We start from the raw sequence: 22,936 nt of genomic DNA on the forward strand, positions 1-22,936 counted from the left end.
CTGTTCGAGCAGTAGCCCCCCCCCCTCCCCAAGCGCCTTGAGACCCTCCGGGTGAGTAGCGCGCTATACAAATGCTTTGTGTTAGAACCGGCTGTCTCTAGTTGGCAGAGGTATGCACTTCTGTCAAATAGGGACACACCTTTTCTAGTCAGGGCAAGGGGATCACACCCTTTGATAACCCCTGCTCACCCCCTTGGTAGCTTGGCAGAGTAGACAGGCTTATCTTCAGAGGCTTTGTGTTAAGCATTTATGACCACATACAGTAATACAGTGAATACACTACAAATGGACACGACACAGTAGTATTATAAAAATAAGGATTTTTATATAAGGCTAAGCACAAGACCAAATAACGACAAAAATACACCATAATCTTAATAAATACTCTTGGAAGGAAAAATAATAGTTAAAGTGTAGTTTCTTCTTAGCACAAAGTCTTTAGTATCAAAAGCGATTCTTCTTTAAACACAGTTCTTGGCAACAATGTAACCCACACTGGAGTCACATGACGTCGAGGCAAAGTTAATCCAAAGGGTCGGCGTCGACCGCGAGGAGCGCTACGTCGAGCCCGGGGTCGCACAGACCCCCACAACACAGTACCTTGAGGTTTAGGGATTCCTTCAGGAGTTTAACTATAAATCCCTTGAGATCTCCACCTTCCTTCCCCTCCGGAATTTTCAAGAGGCGCAAGTTGTTTCTGCGTGAATAATTCTCTAATGATTCCAGCCTGTCTTTCATTGCGTCCCCTTCTCTCCGTAGAGATTGGATCTTAGACTCAGCTGCATCTAAGTTAGCTTTCATTACTCCGGCTGAGCTCTCAAGTGCCTCTGTTCTTTCTCCCAGACCATCTACTTTCCGCTCTAGTGCCTCACATGATGCCCGAATATCGTTCTGGTTGGCTTTGGAGACCAAAAAGTCGTTGCGAATCTCGACTCTCATTGAGGCAATCGAGGCAACCAGAGCCTTCAATGCAGACTCGGTGTTGGTTAAGTTAATAGGGCTGTCTCGCTTTTCTTCCTGATCTGTTAAACTTCGTAAATAGCCTGTGAGGGTCGAAGCTTGCCCCTCTCCGTCGTTTTCCAGAGTGTCTGCTAATGTACTAGATGGTGACGGGGACAGTGGATTAGCCATTACAGTGACTAAAGTGGGTAAACCAGGAATTTCAGGGACCCTGGTGGGGCTATAGATGTTCGAGTCAGTGTTGTTTACTGGCAAAATACCAGATGGGGCACCTATGTCGACACTCTCAACACTCTCAACCAGATTATTAACAGGTACCAAATCTAGAACCTGAGGCAATACTTTAAAAAAAGAGCGCAAAGAGGGAGTTACTTTCCCAGCGTTGCATGCTGAGCTCGAAGCTTTCGTGCCCCCCTGAGGACCAGAATTACTGTGTTTTTTATTTCTTTTCCCTTTGGGTTTTGATTTGGATTTCTGATTTGGCTTCTCCTTCTCCTTCCCCTTTACTAAATTCTTGAGAGTAGAAGTAGAAGTTAAGGGCTCGGTTGCTGTCAGAGTGGATGTAGAGGGATCAATTGCTGCTGCTGCCCCTAAAACAGGGGATTCTGGGATTTGTAGTAGCCTTCTACTGACCCCTTGTATCCTCTCCAGGTTCCCTATTACCGAGCTAAAATTTTTGGCACAGCCCCCTCTCTGGGCGATTTCCTTGTCTGTCTTGTCTTTCTCACTCCTCTGGTTCACCAAAGCTCCCGGGCTAACATTAACCCCCTCCCGACTCTTTTCTCTAATTATTGAGACTAAGTCTCCTCCAGTCGTTGTCTCCTGCTCCCGTCTAGTTTGAACAGGGAAAGCAGCTTCACCACCTTGTTTCTGAAGTAGCTGAACCTCCGCTCCCCCTGAGCCTGCACAGCCCAGCCTACCTCTCTGCTGTCCCCTCGCCGAGCGCCCCCGACGTAGCTCCACGGCTGCCCTGTGCCACAAGCCCTGGAGGGGCGGAGAGCTGCTGGGAGTAGATCGTGAAGCGTGACACATCCGTGAAGTGAAGGAACACCAAGCCAACACTGGCCCCCGCAGGCTGCAGACAGACGTGCAGGCAAGCGCTCCGGAGACACGGTGATTACACCAAGACACACACTGCATACAGCACCGTGGTTACATGCCCGGACCCCCAGCAGGTAAGGACGGCGTGGATTCCGTCATGTCAGGGCTTCAGAAGAGATGAAGCAGGAAGAGCAGCTCCGTGGTGCGGAGCTCGGCGTTCAGCGCGCGCACCGCACTAGCCTGCGGCCGCCATGTTCTCCCCTCCGATGGGTTTGCTGTTGCAATCCCTAAACCTCGAGGAGACAGTAGAGGAGTTGGACAAAGATATACAGAGAATCCATCGAGATCCTTTCCGTTTGAACGCTGGTAGAACTAAACCCAGGAAAGTTCTTATAAATTTCCTGACTTACGCCTTGAAGGAGAAAATTCTGAATGTGGCACTCAGTCTTAAAACTGTAAAAGGCCCTGATTTCCCTTTTGAAGTCCGCTCTGATCTGTCTAAAACCACGCTTGACAGGCAGTGGGAGCTGGGCCAAATGATGGACAAATTTAGAGCGGCTGGTGCAACAGTTCAAATGAGGTTCCCGGCGTTCTTACGTGTTATGTACAATAACAAGACGCATAATGTTAGATCCTCCTTCGAGGCGGAAGAACTTTTGGAAACTATTCGTAACCACTCTCAGGGTAAACTGTGACCAGAACCAGTAAGCCCCTTTTCTCTACTGCATTGTATTGCACTAGCACCAGTTGTATTATAAAGGGGCAATACATAGGCTTATAGGGGCTACAGGAAGTCTGTTTAGGAAGGAAGGTTGAGAAGGCACAGATATGGGCATCTCTTCTACCAAATTAAAAATGGAAAAAAAGAAAAAATACAAAAAAATAAAATAAAAAAAAAGCATAAAAAGGTAAATAAGTAATTAAATAACAAATAAATAATCACATAAAGGGAAACATTTTTTTTTTTTTTTTTTTTTTTTATTTTTTTTTTATTACATAAACACAACTAAAGGAGAAAATAATGAAGCATCAGGTATAAGGCCCTGTACAGGAAAATATACAGGTAAATTCTTCTTTAGTTTTTGCAGGATGAGCACTCCGTGGTGAGGGAGGAGAAGGCGCAGTCGGCGCAAAGCCGGCCTGACATCTGGTCGGAGAAGGTATGGGAGGGTTCTCCAAGGGGGGGGGGGAGCTGGAAGCTGGTGGGGGGGGGGGCACAAAAATCCAAAATAATCCTCAGAAGTCAGGTCCTCGAAGACTAGGCTCTTTAATAAACAACTCAATTGCCATAAGCAAGATAAACAAAGCTCAAACAGGCAATAACTTTAATGACGACAATAGAGAGTCAAACGCTAGGGAGGGATGCGTCAAATGACCTCAATTCAGTTTTTATCTTGGAACGTCAATGGTCTGCGCGTTCGAGGGAGAAGAGAACGTATCTTACAATATCTACGAGATTCCCCAGCGCAGATCATTGTCATCCAAGAATCACATCTTCTAAAAAGCGAGGCCAGCGAGATACTGAAAAAACAGAAGTGGATTGACAAATTCATCAGTACTGACCACAACGCTAATATAAGAGGAATTCTCTTAATTTGTAAAAAAGCTGCAAAGGTGCAGATTCTTAACTTCAACGAGGACAATAGTGGAAGATGGCTGTTAGTCAAGTTGTCTATTGATGGATGGGTGTGTAACCTTGTCGGTTACTATGGTCCCAACATAGACGACCCATCCTTCTTAGAAATAGTCAGGAACAATTTAATTACCACCTCGGAACCTATAATATGGACAGGGGATTTCAATGTCATATTGAACCCTAAACTAGATAAATCCACCTATCACGGGAGATATAAAAGTCATCCTCCATCCAAAGCCAGGCAGTCTCTCAAAGAGATTATGGAGCAAATAGGTCTGGCAGATTTATGGAGAGAAAGGGCGGGCTCTAAACAAGGGGTATCTTTTAGGAACCTAAAATATAAACATACCTCAAGAATCGACTTTGCCTTGTTCAGTTATAGCCTTCAAAACTCTATATCCAGTATTAAGTATCTGCCCTCCCACTTATCTGACCACTCGGCACTCTCTTTTACATTAAAACTCCCAGGTCATGTCAAACATCCCTCTTGGTCTTTTGATCGCACCATTCTACTAGAATCGGAGGAAGTGAAATACTTAAGGATAGAAACGAGCTCATTCCTTGAAACAAACCTAGGTTCAGCCTCTCTTGTTACAGTCTGGGAAGCTTTAAAAGCCTACCTGAGAGGGTGTATCACAAATAGAGCCTCGTATCTGAGGAAAGTCTATCTGTCGAAAATTCAAACTCTCGAAATGGAATTAGAGAAAATCGAGCAGAGACTGGTGGCATCATCCGGGACAATACAAGATCAAAATAATCTCTCTGATCTGAGAATTCGGCTGGACAATATATTACAAGAGAGAGTAACTAAGAGGTGGGAGGCTAGCAAAATTTCAAATTTTGAATTCGGGGAAACAGCGGGCAAGATTTTGGCATGGAGGGTTAAAGCAGATCAGGCCAAAAGTCATATCAGAGGGATAAAGGCTGAAGGCGAAAATGATCTTAGAACATCAAACCAAGAAATTAGTATCGCCTTTAAGGAATTCTTTGAGGAAATATACAGGGAAGATACCCCTGATAACCAACAGTTAAGAGAAATATGGTTAAACCAGATTACTTTACCTTCCCTGTCACCCATACAACGTGATGGGATTGAGATGGATATCTCTGAAATAGAAGTAAGGAGGGTCATTCTGTCACTTAAACATGGTAAAGCTGCAGGCCCCGATGGACTTCCTGGGGAATTATACCGTGTTTTGGTTGACGAAATCGCCCCTACTTTAACAGTCCTCTTCAACGATATCTTGAGGGAGGGCTTTGAGCCTCCTCGATCATGGAGTGAGACTACCATAGTATTGATTCCCAAATCCGGCAAAGACCCAACCCTATGTGGATCATATCGCCCAATATCTCTATTGAACAGTGATTATAAGATCTTCACGTCCATATTAGCATCTAGAGTGGGCTCAGTAGTGGGGGAAATAATTCACCAGGACCAGAAGGGATTTATTAAAGGCCGCCAGCTTTCTGATCTAACGTACGACCTCGTAGGGGCAATTGACATTGCCTCAGCCTTCTCCCTCCCATTGGCAACACTCACCCTAGACGCAGCTAAAGCCTTCGATAGGGTAAATTGGGCCTACCTCAATGACGTGTTGAAGAAATTCAACTTCGGGGAGAGATTTTGTCGTACTATCAAACTTATGTACAACTTACCATCAGCCCGGCTCTTAATAAATGGCACACTGTCTGAGGCATTGGGGATTTCGAGAGGCACTAGGCAGGGTTGCCCGCTTTCCCCCCTCCTCTTCAATCTGTACATCGAACCGTTTGCAGAAGTCTTAAGACGAGATGTACTCATTCCACCTTTTAGGTTTGGAGAGTGGGAAAAGCGGGTAGCTCTTTATGCAGACGATATCATAATCTTTACTTCAGACCCAGAGATAACATTCCCAGAGGTAATAAGGAGAGCCAAAGAGTTTGGTTGTATCTCAGGCTATGAGATTAACCCAAGTAAAACCGATATCATGGCTTGGAACATTCCTGACTTACAGTTAACCGTAACCAACTCGATGAGATATCTGGGTATTCGGATAGTCCATGACATCGACAAAATCGCTCAAGTTAATCTCGCGAGAGTCTCTAATGAAAGCAAGAAACTTTTAAAATCCTGGTCTAGTCTTCCACTGACTGTCCTCGGCAGAATAAGTCTGATGAAGATGTCCATTCTCCCTAAATTCACTTTTATTTTTAGCACTATCCCTCTCGCTTTTGATAATGTGGCCTTAGAGAAATGCCAAAGAGAGCTTAATTCTTTTGTGTGGTGTTACAAATCGGCAAGAGTGGCATGGAAGAAACTGAGAAGAAGGAGGGAAAAGGGGGGATTGTCTCTGCCTGATTTGCAGTATTATGCGTGGGCTTTCCAATTGTCTCACTCAAGAATGCTCTTAAAAGTCCCAACTAATACATCTATAGGTCTCATGTTTAATGCGATGCTGACCGGAGCCGGTTTACCAACTAATGGCTATATGTTCAAATACGGCGATCAGAAATATTTCAAAAAAGTTAAATTAAAAATTCTTATGTCCCAAGCGAAGACCTGGTTTCATATAAGGAGGAAACTAGGATTGCAATATTACTCTAACTTTGCACCCATTTGGGAATCTCCGGGTTTGCCGCTTTGTCTGGAAGACAGGCTGGCAACTCCGCTGAGAGAAGGAGGAATAGCAACATGGGGAGATCTGTTGGTAGGCGAATCATTGAGGCCTTGGGAGGAGTTAAGGGACCAACTGGGCTCAGAGTTTTCGAGGTTTAAATTTTTACAAATAAACAGTTGGTTTAAAACAATGAACAGGTCAGGGGTAACATTTGGGAAGTGCAGCTCCACTGAAGAGAAATTGGTAGGAAGACCAGGAGGGGGTAAAGAAGTCTCGCAGTGGTACTGGAGTCTGTTAGAAGAGATAGATGGAGAATTTATCCTCCCGGAACAGCTATGGGGCATAGAATGTGGGGCCCAGAGTATTGAAATCTGGCAGAAATCCTGCACCCTGCTATATAAATGTGTTAAACCGGCATGGCTTAGGCGCAACCATTTTTTTACGATACATCGAGCCTATTTTACCCCCTTAAAATTGTCTAAATTCGTTCCAGGGAAAAAATGCAATAAATGCAATTACATCGCAGCTTCAGACATTCACATGTTTATAGACTGCCCTAACCTATTGCAGTTCTGGAATGAGGTTAAAGCGACCCTGGATTCGATTCTTAACATCTCGATTTCTCTAACACTCCCCCTGGTTATTTTCGGATGGGACAACAGTATAAAGGGCCATGCAAGGACATTTCTGTTTTATGCGATACTACTTGCAAGAAGAGAGATATGCAAGGTTTGGATTGAAAAAACACCACCAACACATGCAAACTGGTTAACATCTTTGTATACAACCTCTAAGACTGACATGTTGAGATCAGGTGGCTCACGTAACCGGGCGTTTTGGAACTATTTGGTTCAGTGGAAGCAATAGCCGGGGTTTTTTTTTTTTTTTTTTTTTTTTTTTTTCCCCGGTCCAATGATTATGCCTTAGTAACTCCAAGAACTAGGCCCCCTTCGGTTGGCTCCAAGGCTAGTTCAACTGGTGTAACACCAAGGTTGGAGTCACACCCCGTCCTCTCTTCAGGCCATCTCTGCCGAGGGCAACCAATCGCATTATCAGGGGCAGCAGGAGGCCTGCACTCTGAGTAACAAATGCTTGGCAATTGGAGGCTGAATAAGAGGAGGATCAGGCAAATGAGGATAAAAAAAAAAAAAAAAAAAAAAAACACAGTACCTTGGAAAAGCGAAGCACACGATGATCAGCGGCGTCGAGATGTCCGGCGTCGCGTCTTCGGCGTCGATCGAGCCTCGGAGTCGGGGCGATCTGCAGCGGTGTCGACAGAAGTCAGGCAGGAGCAGCGCTCACGAGGCCAAGCAGGATACGGCGTCGATGTCGATGATTAAGTTGCAAGAGTGAGCAGCGCTCACGGCGTCGAGAGGGCTCGAAGTCGATGCGATCAGAAGCGGTGCAGACACGGGGTCACTTGGAGCTGGAGCTGAACTCGCTACTCACTGGCGTTGCTGCTGGCGTCGATCGGGCCCGGCGGCCGGCGTCGAGGAAGCGGGACACTGGAGCCGTTACTCACGATGTCGAGCTGGATTCGGCGGCGTCCGTCGGCGTCGAGATTGCTGGTTTCTTTCAGAGGTGCTGGATTTTCAGGTTCCAGCAACAAGCACTTTTAGCACACGATGAAGTCCTTTAGCCCTGTGACTTCAACAGGAGACTGGCACTCTTCCAGTCCTTGGAGATTTTCTTTAGCAAAGTCTGAGAGTACACACACAGTTCCTCTCTCCTGGTTCCTTGGCAAAAATAAAGAACCAACTGCAGGATTCCCCCAACAAACAGCACTCTTGGCAGAAGGGGTAGGCAAGTCCTTGGATCAGCAGGCTTCTTGATCCTTTTGTCCATGCAGGGGAATTTCCCAACATCCTGGGTCTGTTGTGGGTGTAGCCAGGCAGAGGCACCTGGCCTATTCACTGTGCAGGGCTGGGTCCTCAGACGCCCAGCAGGAGGTGGAGCCAGCATTGTCACTGGCAGGAGCAGAGCTATCAGCCTCCTGGTAGGAGGTGGGGCCAGTATCGTCCATGGCAGGCATAGAGCCATCAGTCGCCCGGCAGGAGGTGGAGCCAGCATTGTATCAGGCAGGGCAGGCTATCAGAAGCTACTCTCCCCCTACTCTCAACGCAAATGTCCCACTCATCCCACACTGACTCAGCAGATCTCTGGAGCCACCCAGCTCTTGTCACACACACACCCAACCAGCAGAAACCAGAAATAGTTAGACAAGAAAATAGGCACTTTCTAAAAGTGCTATTTTCAAACCCAGAGTCCAAAAACCATCCACACCAACGGATGCGTGATTAAACCCCGAGTTCAGGGATACCAAACTCGACATTGCACCATGCTCCCGAGCTAGCTAGGATTATAACATTAATAATCCTGGCAGCCCATTCTAACTAATGGAGAGCAGGTTACCTTACAATAGTGAAAAACGAAAATGGCTGTAATTCACTATTAGGACATGCCAACTTGGTCAGGCTTGTCCTACCTTATGCTTACAATGCACCCTGCCCGTGGGCCTACCATAGGGGTGACTAACATGAAGCTAAGGGAAGGTTTAGGGACTGGCAAGTAGGTGTACTTGCGCAGTCAGCGTGACAGTACCAGACTGCACGTAGGCCTAGCAATGGCAGACCTGTAGACATACTTTTACTAGGCCGCTCTTGTGGGTGGCACAACATGTGCTGCAAGCCCACGAGCAGCATTTGTATTTACAAGCCCTGGCACTCCTGGGGCACTAGACTAGGGACTGACAGTAAACCAAATAAGCCAAACATGGAATTCAATCAATACAGCAATTTAACATAGGGAGCACTTGCACTGTGGCACTGATCAGCAGTGGCACAGTGCCCAAAGCATTACACCAGCAAAAACATCGTAAACAGTGGAGGCAAACAGAAAAAAAATGGAGGAGAGACTCAGGCCAATGATGTCAGGTCTAACACGTGTCCCCTCCAGCTGAAATGTGGGGAGAACTACGCTTCCCCTAGGGAGTTCTCATCACTAAGGCGGAAAAATCTGGACAGACCATCAGCATTGGCGTGATCTGTACCTGGGCGGTGCTCCACCGTAAAGTCCATCCCCTGTAGAGAAATGGACCACCTCAACAGTTTTGGGTCACCCCTCATCTGCATCAACCATCTGAGGGGCCTGTGGTCTGTCTGAACCCGGAAGTGAGTCCCAAACAGGTAGGGTCTTAGGTTCTTCAGCGCCCAGACCACAGCAAATGCTTCTCGCTCTATCACACTCCACCTCTGTTCCCTGGGAAGTAACCTCCTGCTGATGAAGGCTACAGGTAAGTCTCGGCCCTCTTCATTCACCTGAGATAGAACAGCCCCCACGCCATGCTCTGAAGCATCCGTCTGGACAACAAATTCTTCAGAAAAGTCGGGTGCCTGGAGTATAGGTGCTGTGCACATTGCAGTTTTCAGGGTGTCAAAGCCCGTCTGACAGGCGTCAGTCCAGATCCCATTTCGTGGCTGCTTCCTGGAAGTCAGCGAAGTCAAGGGATGCACAATGTTACCATAATCCTTGACAAACCTCCTGTAGTAACCCGTGAGACCTAAGAAGGCTCTCACCTGAGTTTGGGTTTTGGGCGGTGCCCAAGCCAGGATGGTATCTATCTTGGGTTGCAGGGGGGCCACCTTGCCGCTCCCTACTTTGTGCCCCAAGTACACCACTGAACCCTGCCCAATCTGGCACTTACTGGCTTTGATTGTGAGGCCTGCTCTGCGCAGGGCCAACAACACTTCCTGGAGGTGGCGCAAGTGTTCCTCCCAGCTGGCGCTGAACACTGCGATGTCGTCCAGGTAGGCGGCACTGAAGTCCTCCAGTCCAGCCAAGACCTGGTTGACCAACCTCTGGAAGGTGGCAGGGACATTCTTCATCCCAAAGGGCATAACCCGGAACTGGTAGAGCCCATCTGTTGTGGAGAATGCTGACCTCTCTTTTGCCCCATCAGTCAAGGCGATCTGCCAGTACCCAGACGTCAAATCAAACGTACTAAGGTACCGGGCAGCCCCTAACCGATCTATGAGCTCATCAGCTCTGGGGATGGGGTGCGCGTTAGTCTTGGTGACTGAATTGAGTCCTCGGTAATCCACACAGAACCGAAGTTCTGGTGAAGCACCAGGCGCTGCAGCCTTCGGGACCAAGACCACTGGGCTGGCCCAAGGACTGCTAGAGGACTCAACTACCCCTAAGGCAAACATTTTGGAGACCTCCTCCTTAATGTATGCTCTGACCTTGTCAGTCACCCTGTAAGCCTTGTGCTTCACAGGGGTGCTGTCCCCGGTGTCCACATCATGGACACACCAATGAGTGACACCAGGAATCAAGGAAAACAGATTAGGGAATTGTCCCAACAGTTGGCGACAATCCTGCTGCTGTTCAAGGGTCAGTGTGTCAGAGAGGACAACACCATCCACTGACCCATCTTGCTCTTTTGTATACAGGAGGTCAGGAAGAGGCTCACTCTTCTCCTCCATTCCAGCATCTGTAGCTAGGAGCATGCCCACTTCGGACCTTTCTAAGTGGGGCTTCAAACGGTTGACATGCAGGACCATCAAGGGGTTGCTGGGAGATTTCAAGTCCACCAAGTAGGTGACATCGCTCTTCTTCTCCACAACCTTAAACGGACCAGTCCACCTGTCCTTGATCGCACAAGGTTCCACAGGGGACATGACCCAAACTTCCTGACCAGGCTGAAGCTCAACCAGAGTGGCATTCCGGTCGTACCACCGCTTCATCTCCTCCTGGCTGGCCTCCAGATTTGCCTGAGCAAGATCTCTGAAGCGCCTAGTCTGGTTCCTAAAGGCCAGCATGTAACTGTATACATCCTGGGGAGGTTTCCTGGGAGATTGCTCCCAGCCTTCTTTGACCAGACTCAAAGGTCCTCTTGCCGGGTGACCATACAAAAGCTCAAAGGGGCTGAACCCTAGAGACTTCTGTGGCACCTCACGGTAAGCAAACAGTAGGCATGGCAAGAGGACATCCCATTTACGCCTCATCGGTTCTTCAAGACCCATGATCATGCCTTTAAGGGTCCGGTTGAATCTCTGAACCAGCCCATTACCTTGAGGGTGGTAAGGAGTGGTGAACTTGTAGGTTACCCCACACTCCTTCCACAGAGACTTCATGTAATTGGAAATGAAGTTGGTGCCCCAGTCAGACACCACCTCTCTGGGGAACCCCATGCAGGAGAAAACACCCATCAGTGCCCGTCCCACCACGGGGGCCGTCACTGTTCGGAGAGGAATGGCTTCCGGGTAATGTGTGGCATGGTCCACCAAGACCAGGATGAACCTGTTGCTCAGGGCTGTCTTAGGGTCCAGGGGCCCAACAATGTCAATCCCCACCCGGTCAAAGGGGGTACTGACCACTGGAAAAGGTTGGAGGGGAGCCTTCTGCTTCCTTCCGCTTTTCCCACTTGCCTGGCAAGTGTGACATGTTTTACAATGGATGTCTATATCCCTTCGCATCTGAGGCCAATAAAAATGGGTGACAAGCCGGTCATAGGTCTTGTCCTGCCCCAGATGTCCAGCTAACGGAACGTCATGAGCCAAACCCAGTAGGAAGGCTCTGAAGCGCTGGGGTACCACCAGCACACGGGCTGACCCAGGCTCAGCAGCCTTAGGCTCGCTATACAGGAGGTCGTTCTCCCAGTAGACAAAATGTGACCCTGACTGATCACCTGAGGTTTGGGCTGAGGCCTGCTGCCTCATACCCACAAGAGAAGGGCACACTTTCTGTTCTGCAACACATTCTTCCCTGGAGGGACCACCATCCTGCTGCCAGTGGGTCAGCTCAGGTAGGTCTCCCAGTTCAGCCACTTGTTCCCCTGTGGGCTCCAGGGCATCCCCCTCAGGGTCTACCTCCTCCTGGACCACGGGAACTATGGGGGACGGTTTCCTGCGCCCCCTGCCTCTTCTCTTCACAGCTGGGTCCTGGGCCATACTTTCAGGCTCCGGGAACCCATCAACACCCTTACTTGCTGTCATGGAACGAGTGGTTGCACACACCCACTCTGGCACACCCAACATTTTCAAATGCGTCTCCCTCTCCACCTTAGCCCAAGGGGAGTCTTCCAAATCATTGCCCAGGAGACAATCAACAGGCATGGCGGGCCTCACAGCAACCTGAAGAGTACCTGAAACTCCCCCCCCCCCCCATTCAAAGGGAACCTGAGCTACCTCAAACTCTTTCTGGGAGTTGTCAGCAGCTATCACAGGGTAGAATGCGTGGGGAACCACCTGCTCTCTGGACACCAAGTGACACTTGACAGCTGTCACACTCGCTCCGGTGTCTCTGAGGGCTTCCACTCTATGGCCATTAATGGTCACCCACTGCCTATATTTATTAGTGTTACTAGGCAGAGGGGGTGGAGGGACCATTTCCATGTCTCCTAAAGAGACCAGGGACATCTCTGCGGGATCCCTCCCACCAGGGGCAACCATCTCCTCCCCTCCCAGGGCTACACTCGCCAACTGACGGGGGGTGCACATGGTGGTGCACTAGAGTCCCTCATGGGACACTGGGGATCATAAAAACGATGTCCCACCTGCTTACAAACATAGCAGGTCATTGGGCCCCTATGAACAGGTTTACCTGTCGGGGCCCCTGGCTTCTTCCCAGGGGGAGGCTGGGAACTCTTCCCTTGGGGATTACTTTGGGGCCCTTTCTAGAACTCCTTCTGTTTACCCTTGTCCCCCCCACTCTTCTGCTGGGGACCCTGCCCACCTTTGGCTGAGTCTCCCACTGGACCCTTGTGGACCCTGGTACTGACCCAGCGGTCCGCCTCCTCAGCAAGTTTTCTAGGGTTAGATATCTTGCTATCAATAAGGTGCTGGCGCAGCACTGGAAAACAGTTATTAGACAAGTGCTCCCAAGCAAACAAATCATAAAGAGCTTCATAACTTTCCACTTTGCTGCCCTTTACCCAACCATCCATGGCTCTGCAAAAATATGACACATATTCAACCCACGTCGCACCAGGCAATTTCTTACATTCTCTAAAGGCTTGACTACTTTTCTGGGGTTAGGCCATACCTCAACATTAAAGCATCTTTCATATGAGCATAAGACATCCTATCCTCAACAGGCATGTCTAACAGGGTATCTCTCCCCTCATTCACAAAGCGACCCCACAACCCCGCTCCCCAATCCTTCTCAGGGACCCGGTGGGCCAACAATGCTAACTCATATGCTTTAAACCATTGACAAATATCCTCATTCTTCTGATAATCTTTGATAACATCTTTAGGAAAATAAAACCTACTTTCTGCAGGCACAGATGGGATGCTGCCACCAGAGGGATACAAGTCTAAACCTTTAGCTTTGAGCTCCATCTCCCTCAACCTGGCCTCATGCTCCAAAGCTAACTTTTCTCTTTGAAACTCCAACCTTTTGAGCTCCAAATCAGCTTCTCTTCTGCCTTTGGCATTTTTTAACTCCAACTGCCCATTTATCTTAAGCCTTGCCATTTCCATGTTGTATTCTCGTTCTTTCGCCCTTTCTTCTCTTTCTTCAGGGGAAAGACCTTTGGAGGAAACACTGCTACCGGGAGAGGACACGGCCCCATTCACTGGTGCCTCCTCATCCCCTTCCACTGGAGGTACCACCACCGGATCAGTGGGATTTCTGGACTCTAACCAGGCCTCCAAAGCTTTGCGGAAATCCTCTTTCTTTTCAAGGCCTGTGGTAGGAACTTTAAACTGCTCGCAAAAGTGTTGCAGCTGATTCTTCCTGTATTTCTTTATCTTCTTCCTATCAAATTCCTCCACAACAACAACAGGGGTAGTGACTCCGGCGTCACTCATGGTCAAAACTGGCAGTGTTCAAAAAATCAAGCTTCAGAAAAGCGGAAAACAAAAATGGAATCCTTCCAAATTAGATTGTGGCTGCGCTATGGTCTGCTTTCACTATGTAGCGCACACTAATCACTGCACATGGGTCATAAATGCAAGGTTCAAATCCTCACCGCTGGTACCAATGTTAGAACCGGCTGTCTCTAGTTGGCAGAGGTATGCACTTCTGTCAAATAGGGACACACCTTTTCTAGTCAGGGCAAGGGGATCACACCCTTTGATAACCCCTGCTCACCCCCTTGGTAGCTTGGCAGAGCAGACAGGCTTATCTTCAGAGGCTATGTGTTAAGCATTTATGACCACATACAGTAATACAGTGAATACACTACAAATGGACACGACACAGTAGTATTATAAAAATAAGGATTTTTATATAAGGCTTAGCACACGACCAAATAACGACAAAAATATACCACAATCTTAATAAATACTCTTGGAACGAAAAATAATAGTTCAAGTGTAGTTTCTTCTTAGCACAAAGTCTTTAGTATCAAAAGCGATTCTTCTTCTTTAAACACAGTTCTTGGCAACAATGTAACCCACACTGGAGTCGCACGACGTTGAGGCAAAGTTAATCCAAAGGGTCGGCGCCGACCGCGAGGAGCGCTACGTCGAGCCCGGAGTCGCACAGACCCCCACAACACAGTACCTTGGAAAAGCGAAGCACACGATGATCAGCGGCGTCGAGATGTCCGGCGTCGCGTCTTCGGCGTCGATCGAGCCTTGGAGTCGGGGCGATCTGCAGCGGCGTCGACAGAAGTCAGGCAGGAGCAGCGCTCACGAGGCGATGCAGGATACAGCGTCGTCGTCGATGAAGTTGCAAGAGTGAGCAGCGCTCACGGCCTCGAGAGGGCTCGAAGTCGATGCGATCAGCAGCGGTGCAGACACGGGGTCACTTGGAGCTGGAGCCGAACTCGCTACTCACTGGCGTTGCTGCTGGCGTCGTTCGGGCCCGGCGGCCGGCGTCGAGGGAGCGGGACACTGGAGCCGTTACTCACGATGTCGAGCTGGATTCGGCGGCGTCCGTCGGCGTCGAGATTGCTGGTTTCTTTCAGAGGTGCTGGATTTTCAAGTTCCAGCAACAAGCACTTTTAGCACATGATGAAGTCCTTTAGCCCTGTGACTTCAACAGGAGACTGGCACTCTTCCAGTCCTTGGAGATTTTCTTTAGCAAAGTCTGAGAGTACACACACAGTTCCTCTCCCCTGGTTCCTTGGCAAAAATAAAGAAGCAACTGCAGGATTCCCCCAACAAACAGCACTCTTGGCAGAAGATGTAGGCAAGTCCTTGGATCAGCAGGCTTCTTGTCCTTGGTTCAGGTTTCCTTGTCAGAAGTGATCTAAAGTCTTGGTTCAGGGGTCCTTCTCTTATACCCCTTTTTGGCTTTGATCCTTTTGTCCATGCAGGGGAATTTCCCAACATCCTGGGTCTGTTGTGGGTGTAGCCAGGCAGAGGCACCTGGCCTATTCACTGTGCAGGGCTGGGTCCTCAGACGCCCAGCAGGAGGTGGAGCCAGCATTGTCACTGGCAGGAGCAGAGCTATCAGCCTCCTGGTAGGAGGTGGGGCCAGGATCGTCCATGGCAGGCATAGAGCCATCAGTCGCCCGGCAGGAGGTGGAGCCAGCATTGTATCAGGAAGGGCAGGCTATCAGAAGCTACTCTCCCCCTACTCTCAACGCAAATGTCCCACTCATCCCACACTGACTCAGCAGATCTCTGGAGCCACCCAGCTCCTGTCACACACACCAAACCAGCAGAAACCAGAAATAGTTAGACAAGAAAATAGTCACTTTCTAAAAGTGCTATTTTCAAACCCAGAGTCCAAAAACCATCCACACCAACGGATACGTGATTAAACCCAGAGTTCAGGGATACCAAACTCGACATTGCACCATGCTCCCCGAGCTAGCTAGGATTATAACATTAATAATCCTGGCAGCCCATTCTAACTAATGGAGAGCAGGTTACCTTACAATAGTGAAAAACGAAAATGGCTGTAATTCACTATTAGGACATGCCAACTTGGTCAGGCTTGTCCTACCTTATGCTTACAATGCACCCTGCCTGTGGGCCTACCATAGGGGTGACTAACATGAAGCTAAGGGAAGGTTTAGGGACTGGCAAGTAGGTGTACTTGCGCAGTCAGCGTGACAGTACCAGACTGCACGTAGGCCTAGCAATGGCAGACCTGTAGACATACTTTTACTAGGCCGCTCTTGTGGGTGGCACAACATGTGCTGCAAGCCCACGAGCAGCATTTGTATTTACAAGCCCTGGCACTCCTGGTGCACTAGACTAGGGACTGACAGTAAACCAAATAAGCCAAACATGGAATTCAATCAATACAGCAATTTAACATAGGGAGCACTTGCACTGTGGCACTGATCTGCAGTGGCACAGTCCCCAAAGCATTACATCAGCAAAAACATCGTAAACAGTGGAGGCAAACAGAAAAAAAATGGAGGAGAGACTCAGGCCAATGATGTCAGGTCTAACACTTTGATTGATTGATTGAGTGTGTACGGTACAGAGCCGGCGCAAGGGCTTTAGCCCACTCTTCTGCAAAATTCAGCGCATGCTCCTTCGAGACAGTGTGCACAAAACTAGGAAAGGGAGATGGTAGAGAAATAGACTGGTGCAGACAAACAGACAAAGTCAGACTCCTTTGCCACCCGTCAGAATCATCACTTTCAAGAACCTGGAAATCTGCCAGAAACTCCTGCATGCTCCAACCTCATCCCCTTCACCTATTCTTAGCAGAAGCAGCAGATTCTGAGCTGTCCCCTGCTGTTGCAGAGGAGCACGGCAGAGTCTGTAGAAGCGCAGGGATTCCTAGTCTCTCAGGGCGGGCACCTAAACCTTCCGGGTGCCTTCACACTCAGGATAAATGAATACATTTTGTTCTGTGCTTTAGTCGCCCCTCTGTGAGCAATGTGTTCCAACAAACAGCCACAATACAGTACATTTTGAACTTGTCGTTAAATACCTGCTCATAGAGTACCTCATTGGCTGATCATTCCATGGCACTACCAAAATTACATTTGGACACATTTGCTCAGCTGTAAAACACTCCCTACTATGGGTCATTTAACAACTCTGGGCTTTGGGGTTAGGTAACCTTCTTAGGATGCTGTGTAAAAGAGTAAATACAAACATTAATGCAAGGAAACTAATCAACCAGCACTGTGAAAACTGACACGCATTCTGGCATTTTGTATAAATAATGTTGATTTTCTCATAGATGCGAGTAAAGTAATCTTAATATCTGCACACTTTTAACTAATAGCACCGGGCTAACTTTGACAACTAGGCAATGAATACATTTTCATGTACCCCCAAAACCCCCCTGCCCCAATCCCCTTGGCAAACCTCATTGCCTCCAAGTGTTTGGGGGATAACCAAGACGCAGAAGAATGAGTCAAATAGTCTAGAAAATGAAAGAGAAGCCGGAAAACGGATTCACATGCTCCGATCGCGTTGGTTAGTCTGTAAGCACTACTTTTATTAATGAGTTTCTCATTAGTAAAGCACCACGGTGTACATGTGTGGCGACACTTCACCCAAGAGGTACTTGCCAAGCATTTGTTAACACAATCCACACCATGTGTCTTTTTCAATATATTTATTACGAAGTGCAGGACCTTTCGAAGGGATTTTGCACACTACATACATACACTCTAAAAATAAAACGTGTAGGTAAAAAATAATTGGCATTCACAACGTCAATAGCTCTAACTCACAAATGCGAGACCTATTTGCATTGCAAATGCTTGTTCAAATTTACATCAGACCTCTGGCAGAGGTAGTGAAATATTTTGGAATATCTCACTAGTGTTGTATGCTGATGACACTCAGCTAATTATTTCCCTGTCGGCAGAGTCGACTGGCTTTTGTGTCAAATCTAAAAACTGGATCAGCGTTGGCCAAATGTATGCATGACAACTGTTTAAAACTTAACACCTTAGCTGCTTTGGAACGTCCAGCTCCAGTGCTGAACGTTCCATTGCGCAGGTGCAGCTGGAACGTCCAACGGCAGCACTCCCGATGTAGTGGTGCCGTCGGCTGTTGGTATAGGCGCAGCACTTAAGAAGTTAATTAAACAAACCGAGCTCTAAGGAGCAACCAGCCTAGCTGCCTGGATGCAACTTTACATGCCCTCCAGAACGCTACGCTCCATCCAATCTAAACCTGGCCCACATCCCTCGTCACAGGAGAGACGTAACGAAAGGTTTCTCCTTCCATGTCTTAGCTCCAACCCAAATGATATTCTATGCCTCCTAACCTTAGAAAGATTCAATATCACTTACTGTTCCGGAAACAGTGGAGGACCCAGCTCTTCTCCATCTAGGCTGACGATTTCGCCTCTCTGGGGCTGTGTTTATTGGGATCCTTTCATGTCTCTTGCTGATATTTTCTGACACCTGGACCCTCACTTTCAGGTGTTGTGCTTTCTAAGGCTCGGCTCCCCTCTTGTAAAGGGTCAAAGTGGTAACACCCTTGCAGCAAGTGCCTTTATCAGCCACAGGATTAAGATACAGTGCACCCCAATTCCCAGCTCAGTAAAAGCCTGAAACAGACCCAAAATGGAGCATGTACCTACATGTTCGCCTCCCCTGTTTGTACCTCATAAGTAGCTACCTGTGCACTTCCTCCGTTTTTATTTCCCCGGCAAGCTTCTCTAAAGATGCTTTTGATCCTTCTACTCATTGTCACTCCCCTGCTTTAGCGGTCAATGAACCCTGCTGAGCGAGTATGCAGCCATAAGGGAGCTGAATGTAAGAAATATCCAGAGGTGTAAGTGCTGCACTCACCCTCAAGCAATGGACATCTTGTCTTACTCTTCCAATGCTCCATCCACTGACCGAGAAGCATGCTGGCACCAAACGGAAGACATTTAGTTAGATACCCCGTTAAAGGCAGAAAAAGATAAAAAGCAGACACGTATAGGCAGCAGAGATATCGCAGGTATATTATTAGTTGTGATGGAATCACTGTAATAAATGGTACAATCTTCCAACAAGTGCTTTAACCATCCCTAGGAAGGTGGCAAAAATAACTTAACAAACAGAAAAGGCAAGACAGGAGTTAGAACTTCAGCTCCTCCAGTATAAACTGTGAAGTACTGTCAAGAAGAGTGTGAATGGAGCTACATTTGTTATATACTTCCTGAAGTGTTACGTTTATTATATACTTCCTGGAGCATTAGCTTTATTATATACTTCCTGAAGTGTTACATTTATTATAAACTTCATGAAGAGTTTTCTTTGTCATTTAGTCTTGAAAGGGTTACTGTTGTCATACACTTCCTGAAACTGAAGTGACAGCAGCACATCCTGATCCATCTGTTTTTACACAATACCTTGTTTAAATGAAATCTTAGCCATGTGTGTCTTCGTAAAGCTGTACTTCTAGCAAGTGGGCGCTACATGTGTGCTCTTTCTGTACTAAGTTACTCTGTGAACACTGGAAAATCACCTCCTTTTCTGAATTAAGTATTATTTACATGTTCAATAGAATATTTAGTTACATATCTGTGTATGGGGAAATATCTCTTGGTAACTTTCATAAATGGTCTTTTACAACGAGTTAAATATTGTGTATTCACATACTGTTACATTTCCATTTAGTGATTTTAAATCTCTTTACATCCAATAGGAAACCAGCCTTGAATGCACAAATGATCGTGAATAATGACAGTAATCGTGCAAATCTGAAAAAAGTGGTAAAAAAATGAGCTCCAATATTCAGGAAAAGATCTGCACAGTCAGAGACTGAGAAACCTGAACATAAACTGATAGATCCTCGAAGAGGCAGTCAAGAGCAATTCAGTGGATGTAAGAGTCTGAGCTGTGCACCTCCACGCAACAGGACTAAGAAATGACCTCTAGAAAATTAAGGCAACAACACTGACAAACCACTTCCTGTATTAACAGGCCTCCACCACCAGCTTTGATAATGTGTTCGGTATGAAGTGGATACAGCATAGCTCTGCTTCCTATGATGATGACAGACCCACCATTGAGCACGCTAGGTGTATTGTAAACTCTTCCTGATCAAACCACAGGAGCGAGAGAAAAGCCCAAGGGAGTGGAGCCAGACAACTAAGGGCAAAGGAAAGAGGGTCTCTGAGACTGTCCAAATTTGCTTCGACCAGAAGGAAGACTAATCTTCACTCATAAACATGCAAAACCATTCCTCAATCTAAAGACATAACCACCTACAAAGAAGCTTTACTTGCCACAGTTATAATATGTGTAGTTGGTGAGTCTTGTATTTCATTGTGAAATCTGAAATCAACCATCCAAAATACCACACACATACAAGGAATGTGAGAATAATACAAGTGCTTTATCAGCCATGTTAGCTCCTCAGGAAACCCAGTCATGGGATGCAGATAATTATAAACCTGACCCAGAGACTCTAACCAAGAAAGAGAAATCCTACACAAGCAGCAAGAGCTTTAGTTTATCATCACTACTAAAGAGCCATCAGCACACACACACAGGAGAAGCAACATGCAATTGCAATGAATGTGTGAAGCACTTTAGTCAGTTAGCACTCCTAAAAGATCATCAGCGAACACACATGGGGGGAAAACTATACCATTGCACTGAATGTGTGAAGAGCTTCAGTCGCTTATCAATACTCCAAATACATCAGCGAACACACACCGGGGAAAAACCATACCAGTGCACTGACTGTATGAAGAGCTTCAGTCAGTTACCAAACCTCAAAAGACATCAGCGAACACACACAGGGGAAAAACCGTACCATTGCACTGAATGTGTGAAGAGCTTCAGTCTGTTAGCACACCTCAAAATACATCAGCGAACACACACTGGGGAAAAACCATACCATTGCAATGAATGTGGAAGTATTTTTTGTGATTCCTCAACTCTCAGGAATCATCTGCGAACACACACAGGAGAAAAACCATACCATTGCACTGAATGTGTGAAGAGCTTCAGTCGCTTATCAATACTCCAAATACATCAGCGAACACACACAGGGGAAAAACCATATCATTGCACTGAATGTGAGAAGAGCTTCAGTCAGTTTTCAAACTTCACAATACATCAACTAACACACTCAGAAGAAAAACCATAGCATTGCAGAGAATGTATGAAGCGCTTTAGTGGGTCATCAGACCTACAGAAACATATTCGAACACACACTGGGGAAAAACCATACCATTGCAATGAATGTGGAAGCAGTTTTAGTGATTCCTCAAATCTCAGAAATCATCAGCGAACACACATAGGGGAAACGCCATTACAGTGCCAGGAATGTATTAAGAGCTTTAGTATGTTATCAATTCTGCGGAGACATCAGTGAACACACACTAGATCATAGCATTCTGAATGATCTGTAAGGTGCTTTTGTGTTGCTGGAGCTGCCAAATAAACAGTGTTCTCATAGACCAGCCTTGCCTAGAGGAAGGAGTTTTTCGATATAATATGTACATCAGAAGAAAGGCTACATCTTCAGTAGCCAAATATAGTAGAAACAAATGTTTTCCACTGAGTTCATTTTAACAAAGTTGTGAGTCCGGGAAGTTCTTCCTGCTGCTCATCATCATCATCTCCATCATCATCATCATCATCTCAATCTTCATCATCATCATAATCATCTCAATCATCATCATCATCTCAATCATCATCATCTCAATCATCTCCATCATCATCAACTCAATCATCAATCATCATCCCAACCAACCAACCACACAGCCAGACAGGAACGAGCCTGCTCGTCAGCACACCCATCCTTATACATAACACACTACAGGGGTTTGCTTCAGGGTCAAACTCACTTGCCTTACACGTTATCAGCAACAAGTTCTAAACTGAACAAATTATATTTAGGAACAAGTGGTTTGTACAGCCATCAGTGGCATAATACATTTGAAACCCAATACTTTATAAATCTGTATGAATGATACATAACCAAACATCCAAACACCACCCATGTATGGACATCCAAAAGCCTTTAAAAACCACACTACAGAGGTGTGTATCAGGCTTAAACTCAATTTACTTTAACATTAACATGAACTAAATTATGATACAGCAGAAACAATCATGAGGCTATGAAATGTACACAATGATGACTAGATTTTACATATTAATATGAAATGTATGTTTTTAGATAAGTAATAAAACAACCAATGTATTTGAATTCATGGTATTTGACTGCTAATTGTATAGGAGATCTTATATGTGATTTGTTCCCTACATTTTAAAGATAATTTGTGATGTCAGCAAGGAGCCTAGTTTATTTGGCAATAGCGGGGTCAAATCTCAATAGCGTGACTGCTTTCAGCTGGGATTCTGGTGCAGGTGGAATCAGAGTGGACATTTCTCGCCAGTGTGCCTTCTCTCAGAGTGAGAGGCGGTTCTTTGCTTGAGATGGTACTACCGCTCCTTCTGTGCTAATGAAGAGAGAAGTGCTACCTGTAATACTGAGATCTGTCCTTCACTCCTGTTTTGGTACCATAATTCAGTTCTACCCAATCCATACCTGATTTGTTTAGGAAAGCTAAAAACATGTCTGTATCCTGGCACTTCTCTTGTTAATAATCCATGAAAATACCACAGAAGGTTGAGCACTTGAAAGCAGTGTGCAACACCAGGATTGAAACATGAATTTGTCAAATACAAAATGTACTTTTTTTTTTAAGGTTCTTGTATAGCTCTGCTATATCTAATAATGTCTGATGGATTTTCTTCGAGAGCCCTTTCTCCTTCGAAGAAGTTTTCCATCAACAGACCCAGTGGGAATTCCTATGAAAGGCTGACAATCTCTCCAACTATAAATAGGACCGGTGGGAGGACCGTTGGTGT

General features: G+C 46.7%; 1 protein-coding gene across 1 annotated transcript in view; it reads left to right on the top strand.

Moving 5' to 3' along the window:
- LOC147736880 (uncharacterized) overlaps positions 1–22,269 on the top strand; it is an 89,103-nt gene extending 66,834 nt beyond the window's left edge. The window contains exon 2 of the mRNA XM_086953555.1: positions 19,752–22,269. Within this exon, the coding sequence (XP_086809681.1) occupies positions 20,454–21,203 (750 nt within the window). The 5' untranslated portion in view covers positions 19,752–20,453 and the 3' untranslated portion in view covers positions 21,204–22,269. The remainder of the gene's footprint in view (positions 1–19,751) is intronic.
- The last annotated feature ends 667 nt before the right edge of the window (positions 22,270–22,936 follow it).

Source organism: Lissotriton vulgaris, chromosome 1_2 (genome assembly GCF_964263255.1).
Source record: "Lissotriton vulgaris chromosome 1_2, aLisVul1.2, whole genome shotgun sequence".
Classification (NCBI taxonomy): domain Eukaryota; kingdom Metazoa; phylum Chordata; class Amphibia; order Caudata; family Salamandridae; genus Lissotriton; species Lissotriton vulgaris.